At 42.4% G+C, this 24,656-nt stretch overlaps 1 protein-coding gene across 4 annotated transcripts in view; it reads right to left on the bottom strand.

Annotated features, from left to right (window-relative positions):
* The window catches only part of usp24 (ubiquitin specific peptidase 24), a 154,139-nt gene that overhangs the window by 67,765 nt on the left and 61,718 nt on the right, over positions 1 to 24,656 (bottom strand). For all 4 annotated transcript variants that reach the window (XM_034180428.1, XM_034180429.1, XM_034180431.1 and 1 more), the window contains 8 exons: positions 20,586 to 20,697; positions 20,422 to 20,498; positions 20,165 to 20,305; positions 5,915 to 5,968; positions 5,709 to 5,824; positions 5,261 to 5,327; positions 4,554 to 4,664; positions 4,365 to 4,463 (listed from right to left, as the gene is read on the bottom strand). In XM_034180428.1, the coding sequence (XP_034036319.1) occupies positions 4,365 to 4,463; positions 4,554 to 4,664; positions 5,261 to 5,327; positions 5,709 to 5,824; positions 5,915 to 5,968; positions 20,165 to 20,305; positions 20,422 to 20,498; positions 20,586 to 20,697 (777 nt within the window). The remainder of the gene's footprint in view (positions 1 to 4,364; positions 4,464 to 4,553; positions 4,665 to 5,260; positions 5,328 to 5,708; positions 5,825 to 5,914; positions 5,969 to 20,164; positions 20,306 to 20,421; positions 20,499 to 20,585; positions 20,698 to 24,656) is intronic.

The raw sequence follows: 24,656 nt of genomic DNA, 5'->3' as shown, positions 1-24,656 counted from the left end.
TTTAGCACTGTTGTCGTGCGTTACCTGTGCTGCTCCACAGCCTGTCTAGTGGATTTTTATTTTGTTTTAGCACTGTTGTCATGCGTTGCCTGTGCTGCTCCACAGCCTGTCCAGTGGATTTTTATTTTTATTTTATTTTTTAGCACTGTTGTGCGTTACCTGTGCTGCTCCACAGCCTGTCTAGTGGATTTTTATTTTATTTTAGCACTGTTGTCGTGCGTTACCTGTGCTGCTCCACAGCCTGTCTAGTGTCGGATTCCCTGTTTGGGAATCCGCTAGCTTAGCGTAGCTACTAGCTCTTAGCCGTTTTAGCATGGCGGCTTCTCCTGTCTCTCCCGTACTTTTCTGCTCTGGGTGTGAAATGTTTAGTTATTCCTCGGCCTCTTTTAGCAGTAACGGTACATGTAATAAGTGCAGCTTATTCGTAGCTTTGGAGGCCAGGCTGGGCGAATTGGAGGCTCGGCTCCGCACCGTGGAAAATTCTACAGCTAGCCAGGCCCCTGTAGTCGGTGCGGACCAAGGTAGCTTAACCGCCGTTAGTTCCCCTCTGGCAGACCCCGTGCAGTCGGGAAGGCAGGCTGACTGGGTGACTGTGAGGAGGAAGCGTAGCCCTAAACAGAAGCCCCGTGTACACCGTCAACCCGTTCACATCTCTAACCGTTTTTCCCCACTCGACGATACACTCGCCGAGGATCAAACTCTGGTTATTGGCGACTCTGTTTTGAGAAATGTGAAGTTAGCGACACCAGCAACCATTGTCAATTGTCTTCCGGGGGCCAGAGCAGGCGACATCGAAGGACATTTGAAATTGCTGGCTAAGGCTAAGCGTAAATTTGGTAAGATTGTAATTCACGTCGGCAGTAATGACACTCGGTTACGCCAATCGGAGGTCACTAAAATTAACATTGAATCGGTGTGTAACTTTGCAAAAACAATGTCGGACTCTGTTGTTTTCTCTGGGCCCCTCCCCAATCAGACCGGGAGTGACATGTTTAGCCGCATGTTCTCCTTGAATTGCTGGCTGTCTGAGTGGTGTCCAAAAAATGAGGTGGGCTTCATTGATAATTGGCAAAGCTTCTGGGGAAAACCTGGTCTTGTTAGGAGAGACGGCATCCATCCCACTTTAGAGGGAGCAGCTCTCATTTCTAGAAATCTGGCCAATTTTTTGGGATCCTCCAAACTGTGACTGTCTAGCGTTGGGACCAGGAGGCAGAGCTGTGGTCTTATACACCTCTCTGCAGCTTCTCTCCCCCTGCCATCCCCCTATTACCCCATCCCCGTAGAGACGGTGCCTGCTCCCAGACCACCAATAACTAGCAAAAATCTATTTAAGCATAAAAATTCAAAAAGAAAAAATAATATAGCACCTTCAATTGCACCACAGACTAAAACAGTTAAATGTGGTCTATTAAACATTAGGTCTCTTTCTTCTAAGTCCCTGTTGGTAAATGATATAATAATTGATCAACGTATTGATTTATTCTGCCTAACAGAAACTTGGTTACAGCAGGATGAATATGTTAGTTTAAATGAGTCAACACCCCCGAGTCACACTAACTGTCAGAATGCTCGTAGCACGGGCCGGGGCGGAGGATTAGCAGCAATCTTCCATTCCAGCTTATTAATTAATCAAAAACCTAGACAGAGCTTTAATTCATTTGAAAGCTTGTCTCTTAGTCTTGTCCATCCAAATTGGAAGTCCCAAAAACCAGTTTTATTTGTTATTATCTATCGTCCACCTGGTCGTTACTGTGAGTTTCTCTGTGAATTTTCAGACCTTTTGTCTGACTTAGTGCTTAGCTCAGATAAGATAATTATAGTGGGCGATTTTAACATCCACACAGATGCTGAGAATGACAGCCTCAACACTGCATTTAATCTATTATTAGACTCTATCGGCTTTGCTCAAAAAGTAAATGAGTCCACCCACCACTTTAATCATATTTTAGATCTTGTTCTGACTTATGGTATGGAAATAGAAGACTTAACAGTATTCCCTGAAAACTCCCTTTTGTCTGATCATTTTTTAATAACATTTACATTTACCCTGGTGGTATAACTCGTAGCTTAAAGCAGATAACCCGTAAGTTGGAGAGGAAATGGCGTCTCACTAATTTAGAAGATCTTCACTTAGCCTGGAAAAAGAGTTTGTTGCTCTATAAGAAAGCCCTTCGTGAAGCTAGGACATCTTTCTACTCATCACTAATTGAAGAAAATAAGAACAACCCCAGGTTTCTTTTCAGCACTGTAGCCAGGCTGACAAAGAGTCAGAGCTCTATTGAGCTGAGTATTCCATTAACTTTAACTAGTAATGACTTCATGACTTTCTTTGCTAACAAAATTTTGACTATTAGAGAAAAAATTACTCAACCATCCCAAAGATGTATCGTTATCTTTGGCTGCTTTCAGTGATGCCGGTATTTGGTTAGACTCTTTCTCTCCGATTGTTCTGTCTGAGATATTTTCATTAGTTACTTCATCCAAACCATCAACATGCTTATTAGACCCCATTCCTGCCAGGCTGCTCAAGGAAGTCCTACCATTATTTAATGCTTCAATCTTAAATATGATCAATCTATCTTTGTTAGTTGGTTATGTACCACAGGCCTTTAAGGTGGCAGTAATTAAACCATTACTTAAAAAGCCATCACTTGACCCAGCTATCTTAGCTAATTATAGGCCAATCTCCAACCTTCCTTTTCTCTCAAAGATTCTTGAGAGGGTAGTTGTAAAACAGCTAACTGATCACCTGCAGAGGAATGGTCTATTTGAAGAGTTTCAGTCAGGTTTTAGAATTCATCATAGTACAGAAACAGCATTAGTGAAGGTTACAAATGATCTTCTTATGGCTTCGGACAGTGGACTTATCTCTGTGCTTGTTCTGTTGGACCTCAGTGCTGCTTTTGATACTGTTGACCATAAAATTTTATTACAGAGATTAGAGCATGTCATAGGTATTAAAGGCATTGCGCTGCGGTGGTTTGAATCATATTTGTCTAATAGATTACAGTTTGTTCATGTAAATGGGGAATCTTCTTCACAGACTAAAGTTAATTATGGAGTTCCACAAGGTTCTGTGCTAGGACCAATTTTATTCACTTTATACATGCTTCCCTTGGGCAGTATTATTAGACGGTATTGCTTAAATTTTCATTGTTACGCAGATGATACCCAGCTTTATCTATCCATGAAGCCAGAGGATACGCACCAATTAGCTAAACTGCAGGATTGTCTTACAGACATAAAGACATGGATGACCTCTAATTTCCTGCTTTTAAACTCAGATAAAACTGAAGTTATTGTACTTGGCCCCACAAATCTTAGAAGCATGGTGTCTAACCAGATCGTTACTCTGGATGGCATTTCCCTGATCTCTAGTAATACTGTGAGAAATCTTGGAGTTATTTTTGATCAGGATATGTCATGCAAAGCGCATATTAAACAAATATGTAGGACTGCCTTTTTGCATTTACGCAATATCTCTAAAATCAGAAAGGTCTTGTCTCAGAGTGATGCTGAAAAACTAATTCATGCATTTGTTTCCTCTAGGCTGGACTATTGTAATTCATTATTATCAGGTTGTCCTAAAAGTTCCCTAAAAAGCCTTCAGTTGGTTCAGAATGCTGCAGCTAGAGTACTGACGGGGACTAGCAGGAGAGAGCATATCTCACCCGTGTTGGCCTCCCTTCATTGGCTTCCTGTTAATGCTAGAATAGAATTTAAAATTCTTCTTCTTACTTATAAGGTTTTGAATAATCAGGTCCCATCTTATCTTAGGGACCTCGTAGTACCATATTACCCCATTAGAGCGCTTCGCTCTCAGACTGCGGGCTTACTTGTAGTTCCTAGGGTTTGTAAGAGTAGAATGGGAGGCAGAGCCTTCAGCTTTCAGGCTCCTCTCCTGTGGAACCAGCTCCCAATTCAGATCAGGGAGACAGATACCCTCTCTACTTTTAAGATTAGGCTTAAAACTTTCCTTTTCGCTAAGGCTTATAGTTAGGGCTGGATCGGGTGACCCTGGACCATCCCTTGGTTATGTTGCTTTAGACGTAGACTGTGTTTCATAATTATTGTATGGCCTTGCCTTGCAATGTGGAGCGCCTTGGGGCAACTGTTTGTTGTGATTTGGCGCTATACAAGAAAAAAGTTGATTGATTGATTGAATTATTTATTCTTTGATGTTGACAATTATTAGTTATTTTTGTCATGGTGGTAAATATGTTTATTAAATATATGTGCCACTAAGGAGATTCATTGTACAGCTGTGTAATGGCAAATAAAAGACATGCTACTCTAAGATTTAAAAAAAAAAAACATAGCAACAACAAAAAAGGTGTTTGTGTTACAAAGACAACAACACTTACCACACTGTCATTGGCAAATATCTGGACATTGTCCACCGGACAGCTCAAGTGCTCAGATATCTTCCACCGGATACTTCCTACCGTCTCATTGCTGTGGGTCTGCAGAACACAGTGAAACAACCTACATCATCTGCTGACTCACCTGTGTACAATAAAGCTGTGTTTTTGTCCACTTGTGTCTCAAAATACCTCTAAGGTGAAGGTGTCTTTGGTTGACTCATAGGTGATGTGAAGAGTGACAGGGTGTCCATTGAAGGAAGCCCCGTGAGGTAGAATAGTGCGAGGAACTGAGTACATGTCCTACGCAGAAAGACACAAAAATACTCTGTGAAATAAATAAGCAACTCAACCACAAGATAACCCTTTGTTTTTGATTTTCTTTTTACATATCTTATGGGTCCAGAGAAAAACGTATATGCTAGTGCATGTACAAACTCTGCGTTGGTTGTAGCCTGTAAATGCGAAACTCAAAAATATTGCAAAAAATTTATTTCGAATCAGTGGCTGTCATGTTTTTGCTACAAACTCTGGAACAATGTCTGAAAAAGTTTCATTCATTTTGTTTTTATTTTTGTTTGTTTTTTGGAGTGACATGAAAATAGCACTACTCATAATAACCAAAATGTTGAGGTGTTCAGTAACATTCTATAATACACCTAGAGTGAAACATAAAAGGATGTGACTAATCAATGTTCAGCAATAAAACTGGCTCCTGTACTGGTACTTATTACATGCTCAATGGGGACTAAAAATAACAAAAACTACAAGTGAAAATCAAAAAGCTCCTTTTGCTCTAACAAATAGCATAAAAATAAATAAACCTGTGGCAATGGAAAACATATTTTTTTGTCAAAACCATATTAAGAGATGATTAAGACAAAGAAAGTGAGGCTTACCTCTATTGTAATGACATAGCGCTCTGCCAGAAGCAGCAGTCTCTCGATTATCACCAGCTTAGTGGATCTGTAGATGATGTTACACATTTCACCAGGAGCAGAAACATGGACCAGTTTTTAGGTTTTGTAGTCATAGTGGGGAGGGGGATTTTCAAAATCCTCCACATCAGACCCAAGAAAGATGTAACAATGGTTTTCCTAATCTAATAACCTACTCTCTTCTACAACCCTAAAAACAGATTTTGAATGACTTTAATTCTACTTTTTTAAATCATATTTTATGTCATTGTAGTCTTCATTTAAACTGATATATGATTACTACTTGTCAGTGCTATTTGTTACTACTTTTTACTGCATGAATGCTTAATGAGCACTACTTCTAGCCAAAAGAATTTCTTTGTATGTACCAATACAGATACCACCACCCCCCCACAAAACACACAGGTACCTGGATGGTGATTGTACAGATGTGGCTACAGTGGGCATAGCAGTAGCCGTCAGCATCTTGGTTGCTCTTGTGACAGCATGTGTTAATGTAGGTCCACCCAGGGCTGAACTGGCTGCCTGTATGAGGGGAAAAAGAAATACAACCTCAGCTGTGACTTTTCTAAAATGGTACAGTCACTCCAGTTGTGAGTTTATACAAACACTAACCTCAAGTCTCTTGTAACAATCAGCAATGAACTTCTTGTGCAAAGATACAGAATCCTGCAATGATACAAAGGTTAAATAAACCACCAATAAACACAGAGAAGTACAGTAAAACTTACCTAAACCATCATTGTATAAACCGGATACTCTCACTCACTGGACAAAAGCAAAAGTCCCAATGCTTCTGTATGGTTTTACAAAATAATAAACACCGTATATACCGGATTTTGGATAACGGATTTTTGTTCACATAGGACAAAACGCTCTGCCCCATCTCAATGCACTTCCATTAAAAACCCCTTGCATGTGCCGGACAGAGCAGTCTGGGTGTGCCCAGTTGCAAGAGAGGTACGAAATGAAGTTCAGCACTGACACCCACTGAGTCGAGGAAAGTAGGTACCGTATTTCCTTGATTACAAGCCTGGGCCTTTATATTTTCCAAACCGTGCTTGTCCCGGTGTCGTGGCCCGAACGGCCCCCCCTAAAGATTGGTCCACCCTGCCTTCGCTGTGCATTTTGGACCACAGCAGCACATCTGAGAATGAGTCCCTTCAACCAAAGCTATCATCAGATGACAAGGTAAAATGGTAAATGGACTGCATTTATATAGCACTTTTCCATATGCATCAGATGCTCTATGTGCTTTACACGTCAATGCCTCACATTCACCCCGATGTGAGGCATGTAAAACCTGTAAAAACTCTCAAATCACTCTAAAGTCAGTTTAAAGGAAAAATAAGGCTATAATCACCTCATTTCGCTATTGACACACTGAAATGACATAGGCACAGACCCATCTTTTATTATGAAATAATGCTGAATTTATGCGGAAATGATTGTTGTACAAAAGCTTCAAATATCTATCGTTGAGATAGATGATGAATGGAGTGCAGTTTTAAGGAGAAACAAGGTGATAATTGGTGGATCACAGCTAATGCTTATAAATGACTATGCTGACTCTCCGAAACGACACATGCGCAATGAAGGCAGGGCAGACCATTTTTTATGGGGGAGCATTCGGTCGGCGACACGGCACCTAAACAAGGCCTTTATTCAAGGCCGGCAATTATGAACAAAATGCTGCTTGCTACCTGCACTGTAATATGATGTTAAAGGGGATCTCTTGTAAACTTTTTGGTATAATAGTATCATTCTAAGTGGCAACTAAAACTACTATTTACAGTTATTTTGCTATTAATAATTATCACGCTAAACAGATGTGATAAAAATAAATCGCCACGAGAGGCGCTACATTCAAACAGGTATTGTGACATCAGCATGTGGCAGTGTGTTTACACTGCAGCAGCAAGCTGTAAGCTCTGCACCTCTTTCACTTATTACACAAATGGTAAACAGAGTAATTTAACATTTTTTAGATTTTATTTTATTTATTTTTGCACTGGTGGATCACAGGATGTATTTTCATCACTGGAAGAGTCGACTGATGACTGTGATAAACGTTGACGTTACGTGAACGATTGAGGTGCAGCTGTGACTCTTCAACTTTTAAAATAAGTTAATTTTCTTGTTGTGGAACAAAAAGCTGGAGTTCTCTGGTACAGGCTGAAAACACAGAGGGACTTCTTTTAAAACGCTACATTTCTTCAGTCATGACAAACTATTTTCAGACGCTGTTGTCCACAATCAGGACGGGTTATGTGGATATGTTTTCATCAGGCTGTAACCATAGTAGAGAAGCTTGAATGTTCGACTGGACTGGGTTGACTCTCTACAAGACTCAAGACAGAAGTCAGACTACCAGAGCAAGAATTTTAGCTGAGGAAGCTTCTGTGATTTGAAGCGAAACGTCCTTGCGTCAAGCAACCCAGTCCAGTCGAAGATTCAAGCTTCTCTACTGTGAAAACCACCTGGACAACTGAGAGCCTACACAGAAACAAATCAGGCTGTAACGATAAATCCGACTGAAACAGCATAACAGGTAAGATTTAGATCTTGGCTGTGGCTTGCCCCGTGTTTACACACTAACTGAAGTCAAATAATGTTAAGACTGCAGTATATTACAGCAAGTTTTTTTTTTTGTGTTGAGCCCATTCTCATCACCATCATGTTAGTGGCTACGACTATAAAGTGAGTGAGTCAGACTCTATTTTTAAACAAGCGTATAAACAACCAGCCAAGTCTAGTCTCAGAGTCTGTTTGTGACAATCCCACTGACTGCACCTGAACTTGGTGAAACTTTTGTTAGTCCATCTTATCAACATTCTCCCTCTGTTGCACATAAAATATAGATACATTAAAGCAGGAGCTCCCCACACACATCATAAAATTTCTGACCAATCAGATGTGTTCTTTATGATTTATTTTTATTTTATCGATTTATTAATTATCAAAAATGAAATAATTCATAAGGGGTGGGAAATGCATGTTTTTACTTTATTTTATAAGACAAAACAAATATTTTAAAGATGGTCCCTCTTCAATTTTCACACATATCCCTGGGTGTGGCAAACTAAAGACAACCACTTTAGATCACAGCCCTCTGCATGGCTCCAAACCCTCCCCAGGGCCTGACGCGCACCTGCTAAATGACGGATAGTTTTTGCAGTGCGCACGTCGATTACATTTCTATGATGTATCAAATACGTTTGGCAGAAAAGTCCGCAAATATGACCAATTTTACGAGTTGGAAAGACACTTATGTATATATATATATATACATATATATACACACACACTGAAATGTGGAAGTTTTCAACTTGAAACGGCGAGACGCTGCCACCTCGAAGCGCAGATCGCCGTCAGGTACCGTGGGCCGTCCTTACGGCGACACTACCAGACCAAAATCTCTCATCAGCCGTTAAAATTTTTACCGAAAACCAGCTGAATTTATCGAGTGGTGTCCACTCAGTTGTGCCTTACAGTTTTGAAAAAATTTGGATCAAACAAAGCAGCAGTCTCTGAGCCATTCCTAAACAATGGAGGGGAAAAAAAAAAAAAAAAAAAAAAAAAATCGGCGAGAGGGTGGGCCACTCCTCACTCAAAGACTGCCCACAGGCGAATGACGTAACCGACAAGTGTGAAAAAAACTCTCGCATGCCCACGAGGGTTCAAGGATGTCTGATGTAATAACACATGATTCAAATCCATATGGTTTTTGAAAAAAATAATAAGGTCGGATACTTTTCTAATAGACCTCGTATATATATATATATATATATATATATATATATATATATACACACACACTCAACAAAAATATAAACGCAACACTTTTGGTTTTGCTCCCATTTTGTATGAGATGAACTCAAAGATCTAAAACTTTTTCCACATACACAATATCACCATTTCCCTCAAATATTGTTCACAAACCAGTCGAAATCTGTGATAGTGAGCACTTATCCTTTGCTGAGATAATCCATCCCACCTCACAGGTAACAATAAAAGGCCACTCTGAAAGGTGCAGTTTTGTTTTATTGGGGGGGGGGGGGATACCAGTCAGTAACTGGTGTGACCACCATTTGCCTCATGCAGTGCAACACATCTCCTTCGCATCATCCGTGAAGAGAACACCTCTCCAATGTGCCAAACGCCAGCGAATGTGAGCATTTACCCACTCATGTCGGTTACGACGACGAACTGGAGTCAGGTCGCGACCCCGATGAGGCGACGAGCATGCAGATGAGCTTCCCTGAGACGGTTTCTGACAGTATGTGCAGAAATTCTTTGGTTATGCAAACCGATTGTTCCAGCAGCTGTCCGAGTGGCTGGTCTCAGACGATCTTGGAGGTGAACATGCTGGATGTAGAGGTCCTGGGCTGGTGTGGTTACACGTGGTCTGCGGTTGTGAGGCTGGTTGGATGTACTGCCAAATTCTCTGAAACGCCTTTGGAGACGGCTTATGGTAGAGAAATGAACATTCAATACACGAGCAACAGCTCTGGTTGACATTCCTGCTGTCAGCATGCCAATTGCACACTCCCTCAAATCTTGCGACATCTGTGGCATTGTGCTGTGTGATAAAACTGCACCTTTCAGAGTGGCCTTTTATTGTGGGCAGTCTAAGGCACACCTGTGCACTAATCATGGTGTCTAATCAGCATCTTGGTATGGCACACCTGTGAGGTGGGATGGATTATCTCAGCAAAGGAGAAGTGCTCACTATCACAGATTTAGACTGGTTTGTGAACAATATTTGAGAGAAATGGTGATATTGTGTATGTGGAAAAAGTTTTAGATCTTTGAGTTCATCTCATACAAAATGGGAGCAAAACCAAAAGTGTTGCGTTTATATTTTTGTTGAGTATATATATATATATATATATATATATACATACATACACACAGTAGTGTTCAGAATAATAGCAGTGTTATGTGACTAAAAAGATTAATCCAGGTTTTGAGTATATTTCTTATTGTTACATGGGAAACAAGGTACCAGTAGATTCAGTAGATTCTCACAAATCCAACAAGACCAAGCATTCATGATATGCACACTCTTAAGGCTATGAAATTGAGCTATTAGTAAAAAAAAAAGTAGAAAAGGGGGTGTTCATAATAATAGTAGTATGGCATTCAGTCAGTGGGTTCGGCAATTTTGAGGAATAAAAAGGTGTGAATCAGGTGTCCCCTATTTAATGATGAAGCCAGCACATGTTGAACATGCTTTTCTCTTTGAAAGCCTGAGGAAAATGGGATGTTCAAGAAAGACATTGTTCAGAAGACAGTGTAGTTTGATTAAAAAGCTGATTGGAGAGGGGAAAACTTATACGCAAGTGCAAAACATTATAGGCTGTTCATCTACAATGATATCCAATAGTTTAAAATGGACAAAAAACCAGAGACGTGTGGAAGAAAACAGAAAACAACCATCAAAATGGATAGAAGAATAACCAGAATGGCAAAGGCTTACCCATTGATCAGCTCCAGGATGATCAAAGACAGTCTGGAGTTACCTGTAAGTGCTGTGACAGTTAGAAGACGCCTGTGTGAAGCTAATTTATTTGCAAGAATCCCCCACAAAGTCCCTCTGTTAAATAAAAGACGTGTACAAGAGGTTAGAATTTGCCAAAGAACACATCAACTGGCCTAAAGAGAAATGGAGGAATATTTTGTGGACTGATGAGAGTAAAACTGTTCTTTTTGGGTCCAAGGGCTGCAGACAGTTTGTGAGACGACCCCCAAACTCTGAATTCAAGCCACAGTTCACAGTGAAGACAGTGAAGCATGGTGGTGCAAGCATCATGATATGGGCATGTACCAGGTATCATGGATCAGTTTGGATATGTCAAAATACTTGAAGAGGTCATGTTGCCTTATGCTGAAGAGGACATGCCCTTGAAATGGGTGTTTCAACAAGACAATGACCCCAAGCACACTAGTAAACGAGCAAAATCAACAAAATTAATGCCTCGCAGATGTGAAGAAATCATGAAAAACTGTGGTTATACAACTAAATACTACTTTAGTGATTCACAGGATTGCTAAAAAAGCAGTTTGAACATAGTTTTGAGTTTGTAGTGTCAACAGCAGATGCTACTATTATTGTGAACACCCCCTTTTCTACTTTTTTTTTACTAATAGCCCAATTTCATAGCCTTAAGAGTGTGCATTTCATGAATGCTTGGTCTTGTTGGATTTGTGAGAATCTACTGAATCTACTGGTACCTTGTTTCCCATGTAACAATAAGAAATATACTCAAAACCTGGATTAATCTTTTTAGTCACATAGCACTACTATTATTCTGAATATAAATATACATATACGAGGGCTGTCCGTAAAGTATAGGTCCTTTTTATTTTTTTCAAAAACTATATGGATTTCATTCATATGTTTTTACGTCAGACATGCTTGAACCCTCGTGCGCATGCGTGAGTTTTTCCATGCCTGTCGGTGACGTCATTCGCCTGTGAGCACTCCTTGTGGGAGGAGTCGTCCAGCCCCTCGTCGGAATTCCTTTGTCTGAGAAGTTGCTGAGAGACTGGCGCTTTGTTTGATCAAAATTTTTTCTAAACCTGTGAGACACATCGAAGTGGACATGGTTCGAAAAATTAAGCTGGTTTTCAGTGAAAATTTTAACAGCTGGTGAGAGATTTTGAGGTGATTCTGTCGCTTTAAGGACTTTTCACAGTGCGAGACGTCGCGCAGCGCTCTCAGGCAGCGTCATCAGCCTGTTTCAAGCTTAAAACCTCCACATTTCAGGCTCTATTGATCCAGGACGTCGTGAGAGAACAGAGACGTTTCAGAAGAAGTCGGTTTCAGCGTTTTATCCGGATATTCCACTGTTGAAGGAGATTTTTTTAATGAAAGACGTGGACGGGTCCGCGCGTCGGGACGCAGCCGACGCGGTGCGGCGGCACAGGAAAAACACCTCCGTGTTGATAACCATTTGTTAAAATCCAGTTGGCTTTTGATGGCTTTCAGTGGAGTGAGTATATGAGAAATTGTTTATCAGCTGGAGATGTTCCAACTTGTCCTCAAGGCTTCCAACAGAGGTGTTTTTCCTGTGACGGAGCGTCGCGGCGGCTGCGAGCCGACGCGCAGACCCGTCCGCACGTCTCTCATTAAAAAAATCTCCTTTAACAGTGGAATATCCGGATAAAATGCTGAAACCGACTTCTTCTGAAACTTCTCTGTTCTCTCACGACGTCCTGGATCAATAGAGCCTGAAATGTGGAGGTTTTAAGCTTGAAACAGGCTGATGACGCTGCCTGAGAGCGCTGCGCGACGTCTCGCACTGTGAAAAGTCCTTAAAGCGACAGAATCACCTCAAAATCTCTCACAAGCTGTTAAAATTTTCACTGAAAATCAGCTTAATTTTTCGAACCATGTCCACATCGATGTGTCTCACAGGTTTAGAAAAAATTTTGATCAAACAAAGCGTCAGTCTCTCAGCAACTTCTCAGACAAAGGAATTCCGACGAGGGGCTGAACGACTCCTCCCACAAGGAGTGCTCACAGGCGAATGACGTCACCGACAGGCATGGAAAAACTCACGCATGCGCACGAGGGTTCAAGCATGTCTGACGTAAAAACATATGAATGAAATCCATATAGTTTTTGAAAAAAATAAAAAGGACCTATACTTTACGGACAGCCCTCGTACATATACATACATACATACACACACACACTACAGGTTACAGCAGGACTGTAACTGCTGATTTTTGGTGGTCTGGTCAAGATTTAAATGAACTTCAAGGTAATGCCACGCACAAGCCAAAATTAGACACCACACTGAAGAATGAATTGTTTTAAATCACCTTTTTTTTATCCATGGCAGCAGATAATAATGAATTTTCAACTAAACCAGCTGTGTTGTTTATATATAGATGGCTTTGAAGTGAATTACTTAATGTGGAAAAGACCTGTGTTGAGGAAAAATATATAATAACTCCTCTAAATAAAACGAGAGTTACGAATGTAACTAAGGTTCTATGAATTCCAGATGACTGCCAGAGGGCGGTGCTTTAGCACCTGGATAACTACATGTGCGCAAGCACAGAGAGGCGAGAATATATACCAACAAAGTCATGCCACTGGATGTGACCTGGGTGACGTCACTGGTTGTCTTTATATGCCAGACGCACCCAGCGCTCGCTTCTTTTCGGAATGAATTCACAAGACTCTGAGTGACAAGCAAGTCTGTACCTGGACATTGCAGTAAGTTTGCCCATCAACTGGAGCAGCAAACCAAAAGGCAGTGTCACAGTCCATTGAATGTGTGAGACGAGACAAATTACACTGTCCACTCTCTGCGGGGATGGCGATGCAGTCATAGTTAGGGAGTTGAAGGCAATGCCGATGAAGGTCGTTTGTTGACTGGGAACAAGAAAACTCTTCGCAAAATTCACTGTGAGTCCTAACTGAGAGACATGGTTCAGTAGAAGAGCTGTGTCGTTGTGCACCTGCTCCTGAGTCTAATTAGGGTAGGATTCTTAATCCAAGAGCTTGCAGTGGGGCTAGTGCTGCAGTCATACATCTGGTAAATGTATGAGGGGCGAGAGAGAGGCCAAAAGGAAGCACCCCGAGCTGGTATGCCTGACCCTCGAAAGCAAAGCTGAGAAACTGCCTGTGACGAGGCGCCACTGGCACATGGAAATAGGCGTCCTTTAAGTCAACACTTGTGAACCAGTCTCCTGGTGTGATAGCTTGAAGGACGTCTACTGTGCGGAGCATGTGAAACTGCAGCACTTTGAGATAATGATTCAGACGTCGGAGATTGAGGATAGGACGAAAGCCGCCATCCTTCTTTGGAACAAGGAAGTAAATTGAATAGAACCCCCTGAACTGGTCTGAACTGTGAACTGGCTCTATGGCCCCCTTCTCCAGAAGTTCAAAAATCTCCCGTTGGAGGGTGGCAGACTGCACAGGGTCGGAAACAACAGTCATCCTCACCCCACTGAACTTTGGAGGATGACATCTGAACTGAATTCTGTAACCCTCGAACAAGGTTGAAATGACCCATGGGTGTTGAACTTAAGCCTCCCAGTGGCTGAGATGATTTAGTGAAAAACAGCTGGGGGCCAAACGTTGGCAGTCAGTTCCGACCACCTCTGCCACGCATCTCTGAGGACCTCTGGACGCGATTACTGGAAGCTCTGTGAAACCATTCAGTTCTTGGGGATCTGCCCATAGGCTCCCGAAAGGCAGGCCGCTGGGAGACCTGGACCTCAACTGTGAAGGCACATGTGGCTCTGGGAGTAGGCGTGAGCCTGGATGTAGAGTGAAAAGCTGTAGAATGTCTGACTGGCTGAGGCCTGAAAGACTGGTGTAGGTCAAGAAACTGTTGCCGAGATTTACTAGCCTCAACAGCACGCTCCAAAGTTTGTTGAGCCGCAGGTCCAAATACTTGGCCTGGAAGCACCGGCAGTGAACGGAGTGTACCTCTGCAGGATTCGGACTGGGGGGACTGCGCAAGCCACACCTGACATCTAGTGATGGTAAGGGTTGACATCAGTCTGCCAAGCTCTCTGGACATATAAGCAAAAGTTTGGAGTGAGGCATCACTAAGACTTTGAGTAGCATCAACCTCTGCCTCCCTCAAAGACTTTGAGAGGGCAAGGGCTAAATGGGACAGTGAGTTGCCTAGGTGACCAATGCAAGCAGTTATGTCATAGCTTTTGGTGAGGAGATCATCAGTGACCCTACATTGAGGTCTCGGGCAGCGGGCATCCGGCCGAGCAGCATCAGCCGGAGCCACAACCAGGTTCGCAATAATGCTGTCAACGGCGGGCATACGGTTCAGACCATACTGCGCCGAATCACACATAGAGCTAAGGGCTCTGCAGTCCTGTGATAGATGGGTCAATGATTTGGGGTCCGCCCAACATCGGTGGAGCTCCTCGATATATGGTTGTGAAACTGGAACGTTGAACTCAGGCTTCTGAGTGACTTTGAAAAAGGCACTTGAAGCGGTGGTTTCCGCAGGGGGATTGTCGACCCCAAGCCTGGATAAAGCCAACTGAACAGCTTGCTTGACAAAGGATAGTCCAAGTCCAGTTTGCGGCAGGGACTCTGCCTCAGAGGTGTGACAGCCCACTAATGAATGGATTGGGGAGAGACCCCTCTCATCCTGGTCCTCCACACAGTTTGTATCACTTGTTATGTACAATCAATCAGTCGCAGCAATAGACATGGCATCATCTTCTTGCTGATTAACTACACCGGTTTGATCAGCCTCACTTGGGACAACAGGAACTGTTACGGCATCCATAGGCTGTAGATTCAGAAGCAAGGACTTAACCTGAGCAAACTCAGAAGTCAACGTTTCGACCTTTTCAGCCAAAGCATGGTCATGAGTAACCTTCTTAGCAGAAGGGGTCCTTGAATGTGGGCGTTTATGGCGCTTTGGTTCCTTCCTGTGGCTGGAGGCCAAAGTCGCACTAGGCATCCCACTTTCCAATGCCGCGAGTCTAGCAGACCTCTCTGCCAGTGGCATGCTGGCAAAAATTAAGGCAGGCATCGTCAGTCAGGGCTTCCCTCAGGTGTCCGATCCCAAGACACAAGGGGCAAAACATACGTCCATCATCTGGGCTCAAAGGAGCCGAACAGGTACTACAGCCATGCAACAAAGGCCCTGACAACATTGTGAACTGCGTGCAGATGGCTACCGCAAGCCCTGATGGTTACAGATAGAAAGACAAAGCGTGAATCACACGCAGTGTAAGTAGTAACACAAGGCACGGAGCGTAAACCACTCGCAGCGTAATGCTAACACAAGGCACGGAGGGTGAATCACTCGCAGCGTAATGCTAACACAAGGCACGGAGCATGAAACACTCACAGCCACAGACTGGACACGAGGCACGGAGCGTGAAGCACTCACAGCCAGAGACTTGACACGAGGCACGGAGCGTGAAGCACTCACAGCCAGAGACTTGACACGAGGCACGGAGCGTGAAGCACTCACAGCGTAAAAGCTAATACAACCCCTGGCAATAATTATGGAATCACTGGCCTCAGAGGATGTTCATTCAGTTGTTTAATTTTGTAGAAAAAAAGCAGATCACAGACATGACACAAAACTAAAGTCATTTCAAATGGCAACTTTCTGGCTTTAAGAAACACTATAAGAAATCAAGAAAAAAATTGTGGCAGTCAGTAACGGTTACTTTTTTAAGACCAAGCAGAGGGAAAAAATATGGACTCACTCAATTCTGAGGAATAAATTATGGAATCACCTTGTAAATTTTCATCCCCAAAACTAACACCTGCATCAAATCAGATCTGCTTGTTAATCTGCATCTAAAAAGGAGTTGGAGAGCTGTTGCACCAAGTGGACTGACATGAATCATGGCTCCAACACGAGAGATGTCAATTGAAACAAAGGAGAGGATTATCAAACTCTTAAAAGAGGGTAAATTATCACGCATTGTTGCAAAAGATGTTGGTTGTTCACAGTCAGCTGTGTCTAAACTCTGGACCAAATACAAACAACATGGGAAGGTTGTTAAAGTCAAACATACTGGTAGACCATTGAAGACATCAAAGCGTCAAGACAGAAAACTTAAAGCAATATGTCTCAAAAATCGAAAGTGCACAACAAAACAAATGAGGAACGAATGGGAGGAAACTGGAGTCAACATCTGTATCCGAACTGTAAGAAACCGCCTAAAGGAAATGGGATTTACATACAGAAAAGCTAAACGAAAGCCATCATTAACACCTAAACAGAAAAAAACAAGGTTACAATGGGGTAAAGCCCCGTTTACACATAGACGGTAAGAACTCCCGGAAGCGTCTCGGAAGAGTTTTTGGTTATCTTAAGGATCAAACGCCGTTGTTAACGCCGGCACTAGGGGGCGTAGCTTAGTTCCGGCTTTACCGGGAATTGTCGAAAAAATTATTCAACATGTCGAAAAATTCCGGGAGCGCTCCCGGAGAATTTGCGTGACGACGGAGACAACGGCGTTTGATACTTTTTAATCGCCGTTTCATCCTGCCCCTTCCTGTAGTGCCGCAGTTTACACAGCCATAATTGGCGGCCGGCGTTGTATCCCTAATCAATGGCGTGCAAAATGGCGATAGAGCCCACATCGGCGTCCTCAAGGGCGTTTTAACCGGCGACAGAGGCAGACAAAACGGCGGTGCAAACGGACGGTACACCGTTCTAAACGCCACCTCCCGGTTAACGGCGTTCCAAACGGCCGATAGGCGGCATCAGTATAAAAACGCAAGCGCGCTGCATGCAGGCCTCTCACTTGCGGCCAGCTCCAGATATTTTTGCAGAGAAGCTCCAGTATGCCTCCTAAAAGAAAAGTGGCAGCAACAAGGACTTACCAAGAGGTCTGGTTCAGAAGCAGAGGGGAGGCCTGTGGTGGAGGGGGAAAGGAAGGAGAAGAAAAGGCTGAGGATGATCTCCCTCCCCCTGAAGTGACAGAGGCATGTATTCCTGCTGCTTCAGCCTATTATACTCTGGGGGCAGTGCCTATATGCAAAAGTTCCTGGAGTAACGCAGGATTTGCCTGGATAAAATCAGCGGTACACAGGGCATTATCGGCGGCAGCAGAACACCGCCGTTCTCATGCGCGTCTTAACCTGCGATTATAAAGGATAGAACTGGGTATTAACCCCCATTGCCTGACGTGTGCCGGATGCTACGGCGTCAAAACGCCGCTTTATTCGGCGGATTTAGCGGCGTTTTATCCGCGTATTTGCGGCTAGTACGGCGGTCAAAACGCCGGCGAAATGCTCCGCCCCTTTCCATCGCGAAAACAGCCGGAACTACCGAGAATTTCGGTCTACGTACTACCCGCCGACAAAACCGTCTATGTGTAAACGGGGCTTAAGGAAAAGCAATCGTGGACTGTGGATGACTGGATGAAAGTCATATTCAGTGATGAATCTGCATTGGGCAAGGTGATGATGCTGGAACTTTTGTTTGGTGCCGTTCCAATGAGATTTATAAAGATGACTGCCTGAAGAGAACATGTAAATTTCCACACTCATTGATGATATGGGGCTGCATGTCAGGTAAAGACACTGGGGAGATGGCTGTCATTACATCATCAATAAATGCACAAGTTTACGTTGATATTTTGGACACTTTTCTTATCCCATCAACTGGAAGGATGTTTGGGGATGATGAAATCATTTTTCAAGATGATAATGCATCTTGCCATAGAGCAAAAACTGTGAAAACATTCCTTGCAAAAAGACACATAGGGTCAATGTCATGGCCTGCAAACAGTCCGGATCTTGAACCAATTGAAAATCTTTGGTGGAAGTTGAAGAAAATGGTCCATGACAAGGCTCCAACCTGCAAAGCTGATCTGGCAACAGCAATCAGAGAAAGTTGGAGCCAGATTGATGAAGAGTACTGTTTGTCACTCATTAAGTCCATGCCTCAGAGACTGCAAGGTGTTATAAAAGCCAGAGGTGGTGCAACAAAATACTAGTGATGTGTTGGAGCGTTCTTTTGTTTTTCATGATTCCATAATTTTTTTCCTCAGAAATGAGTGATTCCATATTTTTTTTTTCCTCTGCTTGGTCTAAAAAAAAGTAACCGTTACTGACTGCCACAATCTTTTTTCTTGATTTCTTAAAGCCAGAAAGTTGCCATTTGAAATGACTTTAGTTTTGTGTCATGTCTGTGATCTGTTTTTTTTTTTTCTACAAAATTAAACAACTGAATGAACATCCTCCGAGGCCGGTGATTCCATAATTTTTGCCAGGGGTTGTACAAGGCACGGAGCGTGAAGCACTCACAGCCACAGACTTAACACAAGGCACGGACCGTGAAGCACTCACAGCATAAAAGCTAATACAAGGCACGGAGCGTGACGCACTCACAGCCACAGTAGTAACACAATGCACACAGCCGAAATACTTACAGCCCAAGTGCTAAGTCACTTACAGCAACAACGACAACACTAGCTGCTAGCGGAGCTGTTGAACTTAGCAAAATGGCGGCAGCGCAGATGAAAGTACTTCAAGGAGTGGAAAACACTCACGGCAAGTCCAACACAGTATACTATACTGGTTCTGATACACGCACTACCACGTAGTGGTAGGCTTCTGTGTAGGCTTCTGTTTTATTCTCTACAAGAGTCAGACAGAAGTCAGACTTCCAGAGCAAGAATTTTAGCTGAGGAAGCTTCTGCGATTTGAAGTGAAATGTCCTCGCGTCAAGCAACCCAGTCCAGTCGAAGATTCAAGCTTCTCTACACTACCACGTAGTTAACGGAGTTAGCGACACAACTAAACAAGTAGCCAGCTTTCGTCGAAACAACACAGCTAAAGGGTTAGCGGCTAGCAGCTAATAACTTCAACTGTGCACAGAGGAAAATACCCAGCAGGGCAGCGGCGAAGGCGCGCACCTGATGAGGAAGGTGTACTCACGACAGGCGTCAATGGAAGGAAACAAAATGGTGAAGCCGTGTCTCACAGCCTCTGGAGGACAAGTGCAGTGCACGTAGTTCCAACCGAAGGTGGGTTGCGAGGCTACAAGCGAGAGAAGCAATCGTAGCTAAATGCGTTCTCAACCTCTTCAGAATGTGAGAATGTAGAAAAGAAGCGAGAGCTGGGTGCGTCTGGCATATAAAGACAACAGTGACGTCACCCAGGTCAAATCCAATGGCGTGACTTTGTTGGTATATATTCTGGACCTCTCTGTGCTTGCGCACATGTCGTTATCCAGGCAAAAGCATCGCCCTCTAGCGGTCAGTAGGAATGAAATAGAACAATGTTTTCAGAAATACAAGGATTAGACTTCAGTTGAATATTAAATGCATTCTTTCTCCTGGATGGACAGAATACTACCAGAGCAGAGTTATGTCCACACAAATGCTGACCTTCTTCATTTTAGGATTGAGGTTAGTGTAGCTATAAGTGATGATCAGCTGGATGGCTTCATTAGCTATCTCTTCATCTGGGGTTTCCATGGCAATGCGCCAGATAAAATCCATCCCTGCCAAGTCAAGACGCTCGACGCACTGAAATCAGACCATAAAACAATATCAAATGTCAAACGCAAAGTTACTTTTAGATTTATATTCAGTGCATTTCATTTATTAATAAAACAAGTGACTGCAGACAAGTACAGACTGACCAGTTGAGTTCCTTGTCGTTTCAGTCGATGGTCACACAGATTGACATTTTCAAAGAAAGTCTTAAACAGATTGAAACCTGAGAGATAGGATAAAAATGCATGAACTACTATTCATTTTCAATGTTGTCAGTCATTAAGTGTATTTTTTAAGCCGCATTTCTCACCATTCATGGTGATCTCATAAGGCTCCAGCTTTAAGATCTTCTCCTTGAAGAGCTGCTGTTGGACATCACTCTCAAGGTCATGCTGTCCTTTGGTGAACCACTCAAAACACATCTGCACGTATCAAAACATACCGTTATGTTAAATGAGTGTTTTTACAGATCATATCTACACTGAAATTGTTTGAGTGCATCCAGAAAATATTCACATTGCATCACTTTTTCCACATTTTATGTTACTGCATTATTCCAAAAAGGAGTAAAATGGCTTTTTTCCCCCCTCAGAATTCTGCTCACAACACCCCATAATAACATGAAAAAGTTTTTTTTTTGTAAATTTATTAAAAATAAAAAACTAAGAAATCACGTGTGCATACGTATTCACAGCCTTTGGTCAATATTTTGTTGATGCACCTTTGGCAGCAAATGTAGCTTCAAGTCTTCATGAATATGATGCCACAAGCTTGGTGCACCTACATTTGGGCAGTTTTGCCCATTCCTCTTTGCAGGACCTCTCAAGCTCCATCAGGTTGGATGGGGAGTGCCATTTTCAGATCTCTCCTGAGATGTTCAATCAGATTCAGGTCTGGGCTCTGGCTGGACCACTCAAGGACATTCATAGAGTTGTCCTGAAGCCACTCCTTTGATATCTTGGCTGTGTGCTTATGGTCATTATACTGCTGAAAGATGAACCATCGACCCCAGTCTGAGGTTAAGTGTGCTCTGGAGCAGGCTTTCATCCAGGATGTCTCTGTACATTGCTGCATTCATATTTCTCTTAATCCTGACTAGTCTCACAGTTCCTGCTGCTGAAAAACATCCCCACAGGATGATGCTACCACCACCATGCTTCACTGTAAGGATGGTGCCTGGCATTCACAACAACCACTTCAATCTTTGGCTCATCAGACCAGAGAATTTTGTCTTCAAATTATCAATCAATCAATCAATTTTATTTATATAGCACCAAATCACAACAAACAGTTGCCCCAAGGCGCTTTATATTGTAAGGCAAGGCCATACAATAATTACGTAAAAACCCCAACGGTCAAAACGACCCCCTGTGAGCAAGCACTTGGCGACAGTGGGAAGGAAAAACTCCCTTTTAACAGGAAGAAACCTCCAGCAGAACCAGGCTCAGGGAGGGGCAGTCTTCTGCTGGGACTGGTTGGGGCTGAGTGAGAGAACCAGGAAAAAGACATGCTGTGGAGGGGAGCAGAGATCAATCACTAATGATTAAATGCAGAGTGGTGCATACAGAGCAAAAAGAGAAAGAAACACTCAGTGCATCATGGGAACCCCCCAGCAGTCTAAGTCTATAGCAGCATAACTAAGGGATGGTTCAGGGTCACCTGATCCAGCCCTAACTATAAGCTTTAGCAAAAAGGAAAGTTTTAAGCCTAATCTTAAAAGTAGAGAGGGTGTCTGTCTCCCTGATCTGAATTGGGAGCTGGTTCCACAGGAGAGGAGCCTGAAAGCTGAAGGCTCTGCCTCCCATTCTACTCTTACAAACCCTAGGAACTACAAGTAAGCCTGCAGTCTGAGAGCGAAACGCTCTATTGGGGTGATATGGTACTATGAGGTCCCTAAGATAAGACAGAATGTGATTATTCAAAACCTTATAAGTAAGAAGAAGAATTTTAAATTCTATTCTAGAATTAACAGGAAGCCAATGAAGAGAGGCCAATATGGGTGAGATATGCTCTCTCCTTCTAGTCCCCGTTAGTACTCTAGCTGCAGCATTTTGAATTAACTGAAGGCTTTTCAGGGAACTTTTAGGACAACCTGATAATAATGAATTACAATAGTCCAGCCTAGAGGAAATAAATGCATGAATTAGTTTTTCAGCATCACTCTGAGACAAGACCTTTCTAATTTTAGAGATATTGCGTAAATGCAAAAAAGCAGTCCTACATATTTGTTTAATATGCGCTTTGAATGACATATCCTGATCAAAAATGACTCCAAGATTTCTCACAGTATTACTAGAGGTCATGGTAATGCCATCCAGAGTAAGGATCTGGTTAGACACCATGTTTCTAAGATTTGTGGGGCCAAGTACAATAACTTCAGTTTTATCTGAGTTTAAAAGCAGGAAATTAGAGGTCATCCATGTCTTTATGTCTGTAAGACAATCCTGCAGTTTAGCTAATTGGTGTGTGTCCTCTGGCTTCATGGATAGATAAAGCTGGGTATCATCTGCGTAACAATGAAAATTTAAGCAATGCCTAAGGGAAGCATGTATAAAGTGAATAAAACTGGTCCTAGCACAGAACCTTGTGGAACTCCATAATTAACCTTAGTCTGTGAAGAAGATTCCCCATTTACATGAACAAATTGTAATCTATTAGATAAATATGATTCAAACCACCGCAGCACAGTGCCTTTAATACCTATGGCATGCTCTAATCTCTGTAATAAAATTTTATGGTCAACAGTATCAAAAGCAGCACTGAGGTCTAACAGAACAAGCACAGAGATGAGTCCACTGTCTGAGGCCATAAGAAGATCATTTGTAACCTTCACTAATGCTGTTTCTGTACTATGATGAATTCTAAAACCTGACTGAAACTCTTCAAATAGACCATTCCTATGCAGATGATAAGTTAGCTGTTTTACAACTACCCTTTCAAGAATTTTTGAGAGAAAAGGAAGGCTGGAGATTGGCCTATAATTATCTAAGATAGCTGGGTCAAGTGATGGCTTTTTAAGTAATGGTTTAATTACTGCCAACTTAAAAGCCTGTGGTACATAGCCAACTAATAAAGATCGATTGATCATATTTAAGATCGAAGCATTAAATAATGGTAGGGCTTCCTTGAGCAGCCTGGTAGGAATGGGGTCTAATAGACATGTTGATGGTTTGGATGAAGTAACTAATGAAAATAACTCAGACAGAACAATCTGAGAGAAAGAGTCTAACCAAAGACCGGCATCACTGAAAGCAGCCAAAGATAACGATACGTCTTTGGGATGGTTATGAGTAATTTTTTCTCTAATAGTTAAAATTTTATTAGCAAAGAAAGTCATGAAGTCATTACTAGTTAAAGTTAAAGGAATACTCGGCTCAATAGAGCTCTGACTTTTTGTCAGCCTGGCTACAGTGCTGAAAAGAAACCTGGGGTTGTTCTTATTTTCTTCAATTAGTGATGAGTAGTAAGATGTCCTAGCTTTACGGAGGGCTTTTTTATAGAGCAACAGACACTTTTTCCAGGCTAAGTGAAGATCTTCTAAATTAGTGAGACGCCATTTCCTCTCCAACTTACGGGTTATCTGCTTTAAGCTGCGACTTTGTGAGTTATACCATGGAGTCAGGCACTTCTGATTTAAAGCTCTCTTTTTCAGAGGAGCTACAGCATCCAAAGTTGTCTTCAATGAGGATGTAAAACTACTGACGAGATACTCTATCTCACTTACAGAGTTTAGGTAGCTACTCTGCACTGTGTTGGTATGTGGCATTAGAGAACATAAAGAAGGAAACATATCATTCTCAGCATCTGTGTGGATGTTAAAATCACCCACTATAATTATCTTATCTGAGCTAAGCACTAAGTCAGACAAAAGGTCTGAAAATTCACAGAGAAACTCACAGTAACGACCAGGAGGACGATAGATAACAACAAATAAAACTGGTTTTTGGGACTTCCAATTTGGATGGACAAGACTAAGAGTCAAGCTTTCAAATGAATTAAAGCTCTGTCTGGGTTTTTGATTAATTAATAAGCTGGAATGGAGGATTGCTGCTAATCCTCCGCCTCGGCCCGTGCTACGAGCGTTCTGGCAGTTAGTGTGACTCGAGGGTGTTGACTCATTTAAACTAACATATTCATCCTGCTGTAACCAGGTTTCTGTAAGGCAGAATAAATCAATATGTTGATCAATTATTATATCATTTACTAACAGGGACTTAGAAGAGAGAGACCTAATGTTTAATAGACCACATTTAACTGTTTTAGTCTGTGGTGCAGTTGAAGGTGCTATATTATTTTTTCTTTTTGAATTTTTATGCTTAAATAGATTTTTGCTGGTTATTGGTGGTCTGGGAGCAGGCACCGTCTCTACGAGGATGGGGTA

This window comes from Thalassophryne amazonica, chromosome 10 (genome assembly GCF_902500255.1).
Source record: "Thalassophryne amazonica chromosome 10, fThaAma1.1, whole genome shotgun sequence".
Taxonomy (NCBI): domain Eukaryota; kingdom Metazoa; phylum Chordata; class Actinopteri; order Batrachoidiformes; family Batrachoididae; genus Thalassophryne; species Thalassophryne amazonica.
Note: the sequence above shows the minus strand (reverse complement) of the source record. Positions and strands in the feature narration are given on the sequence as shown.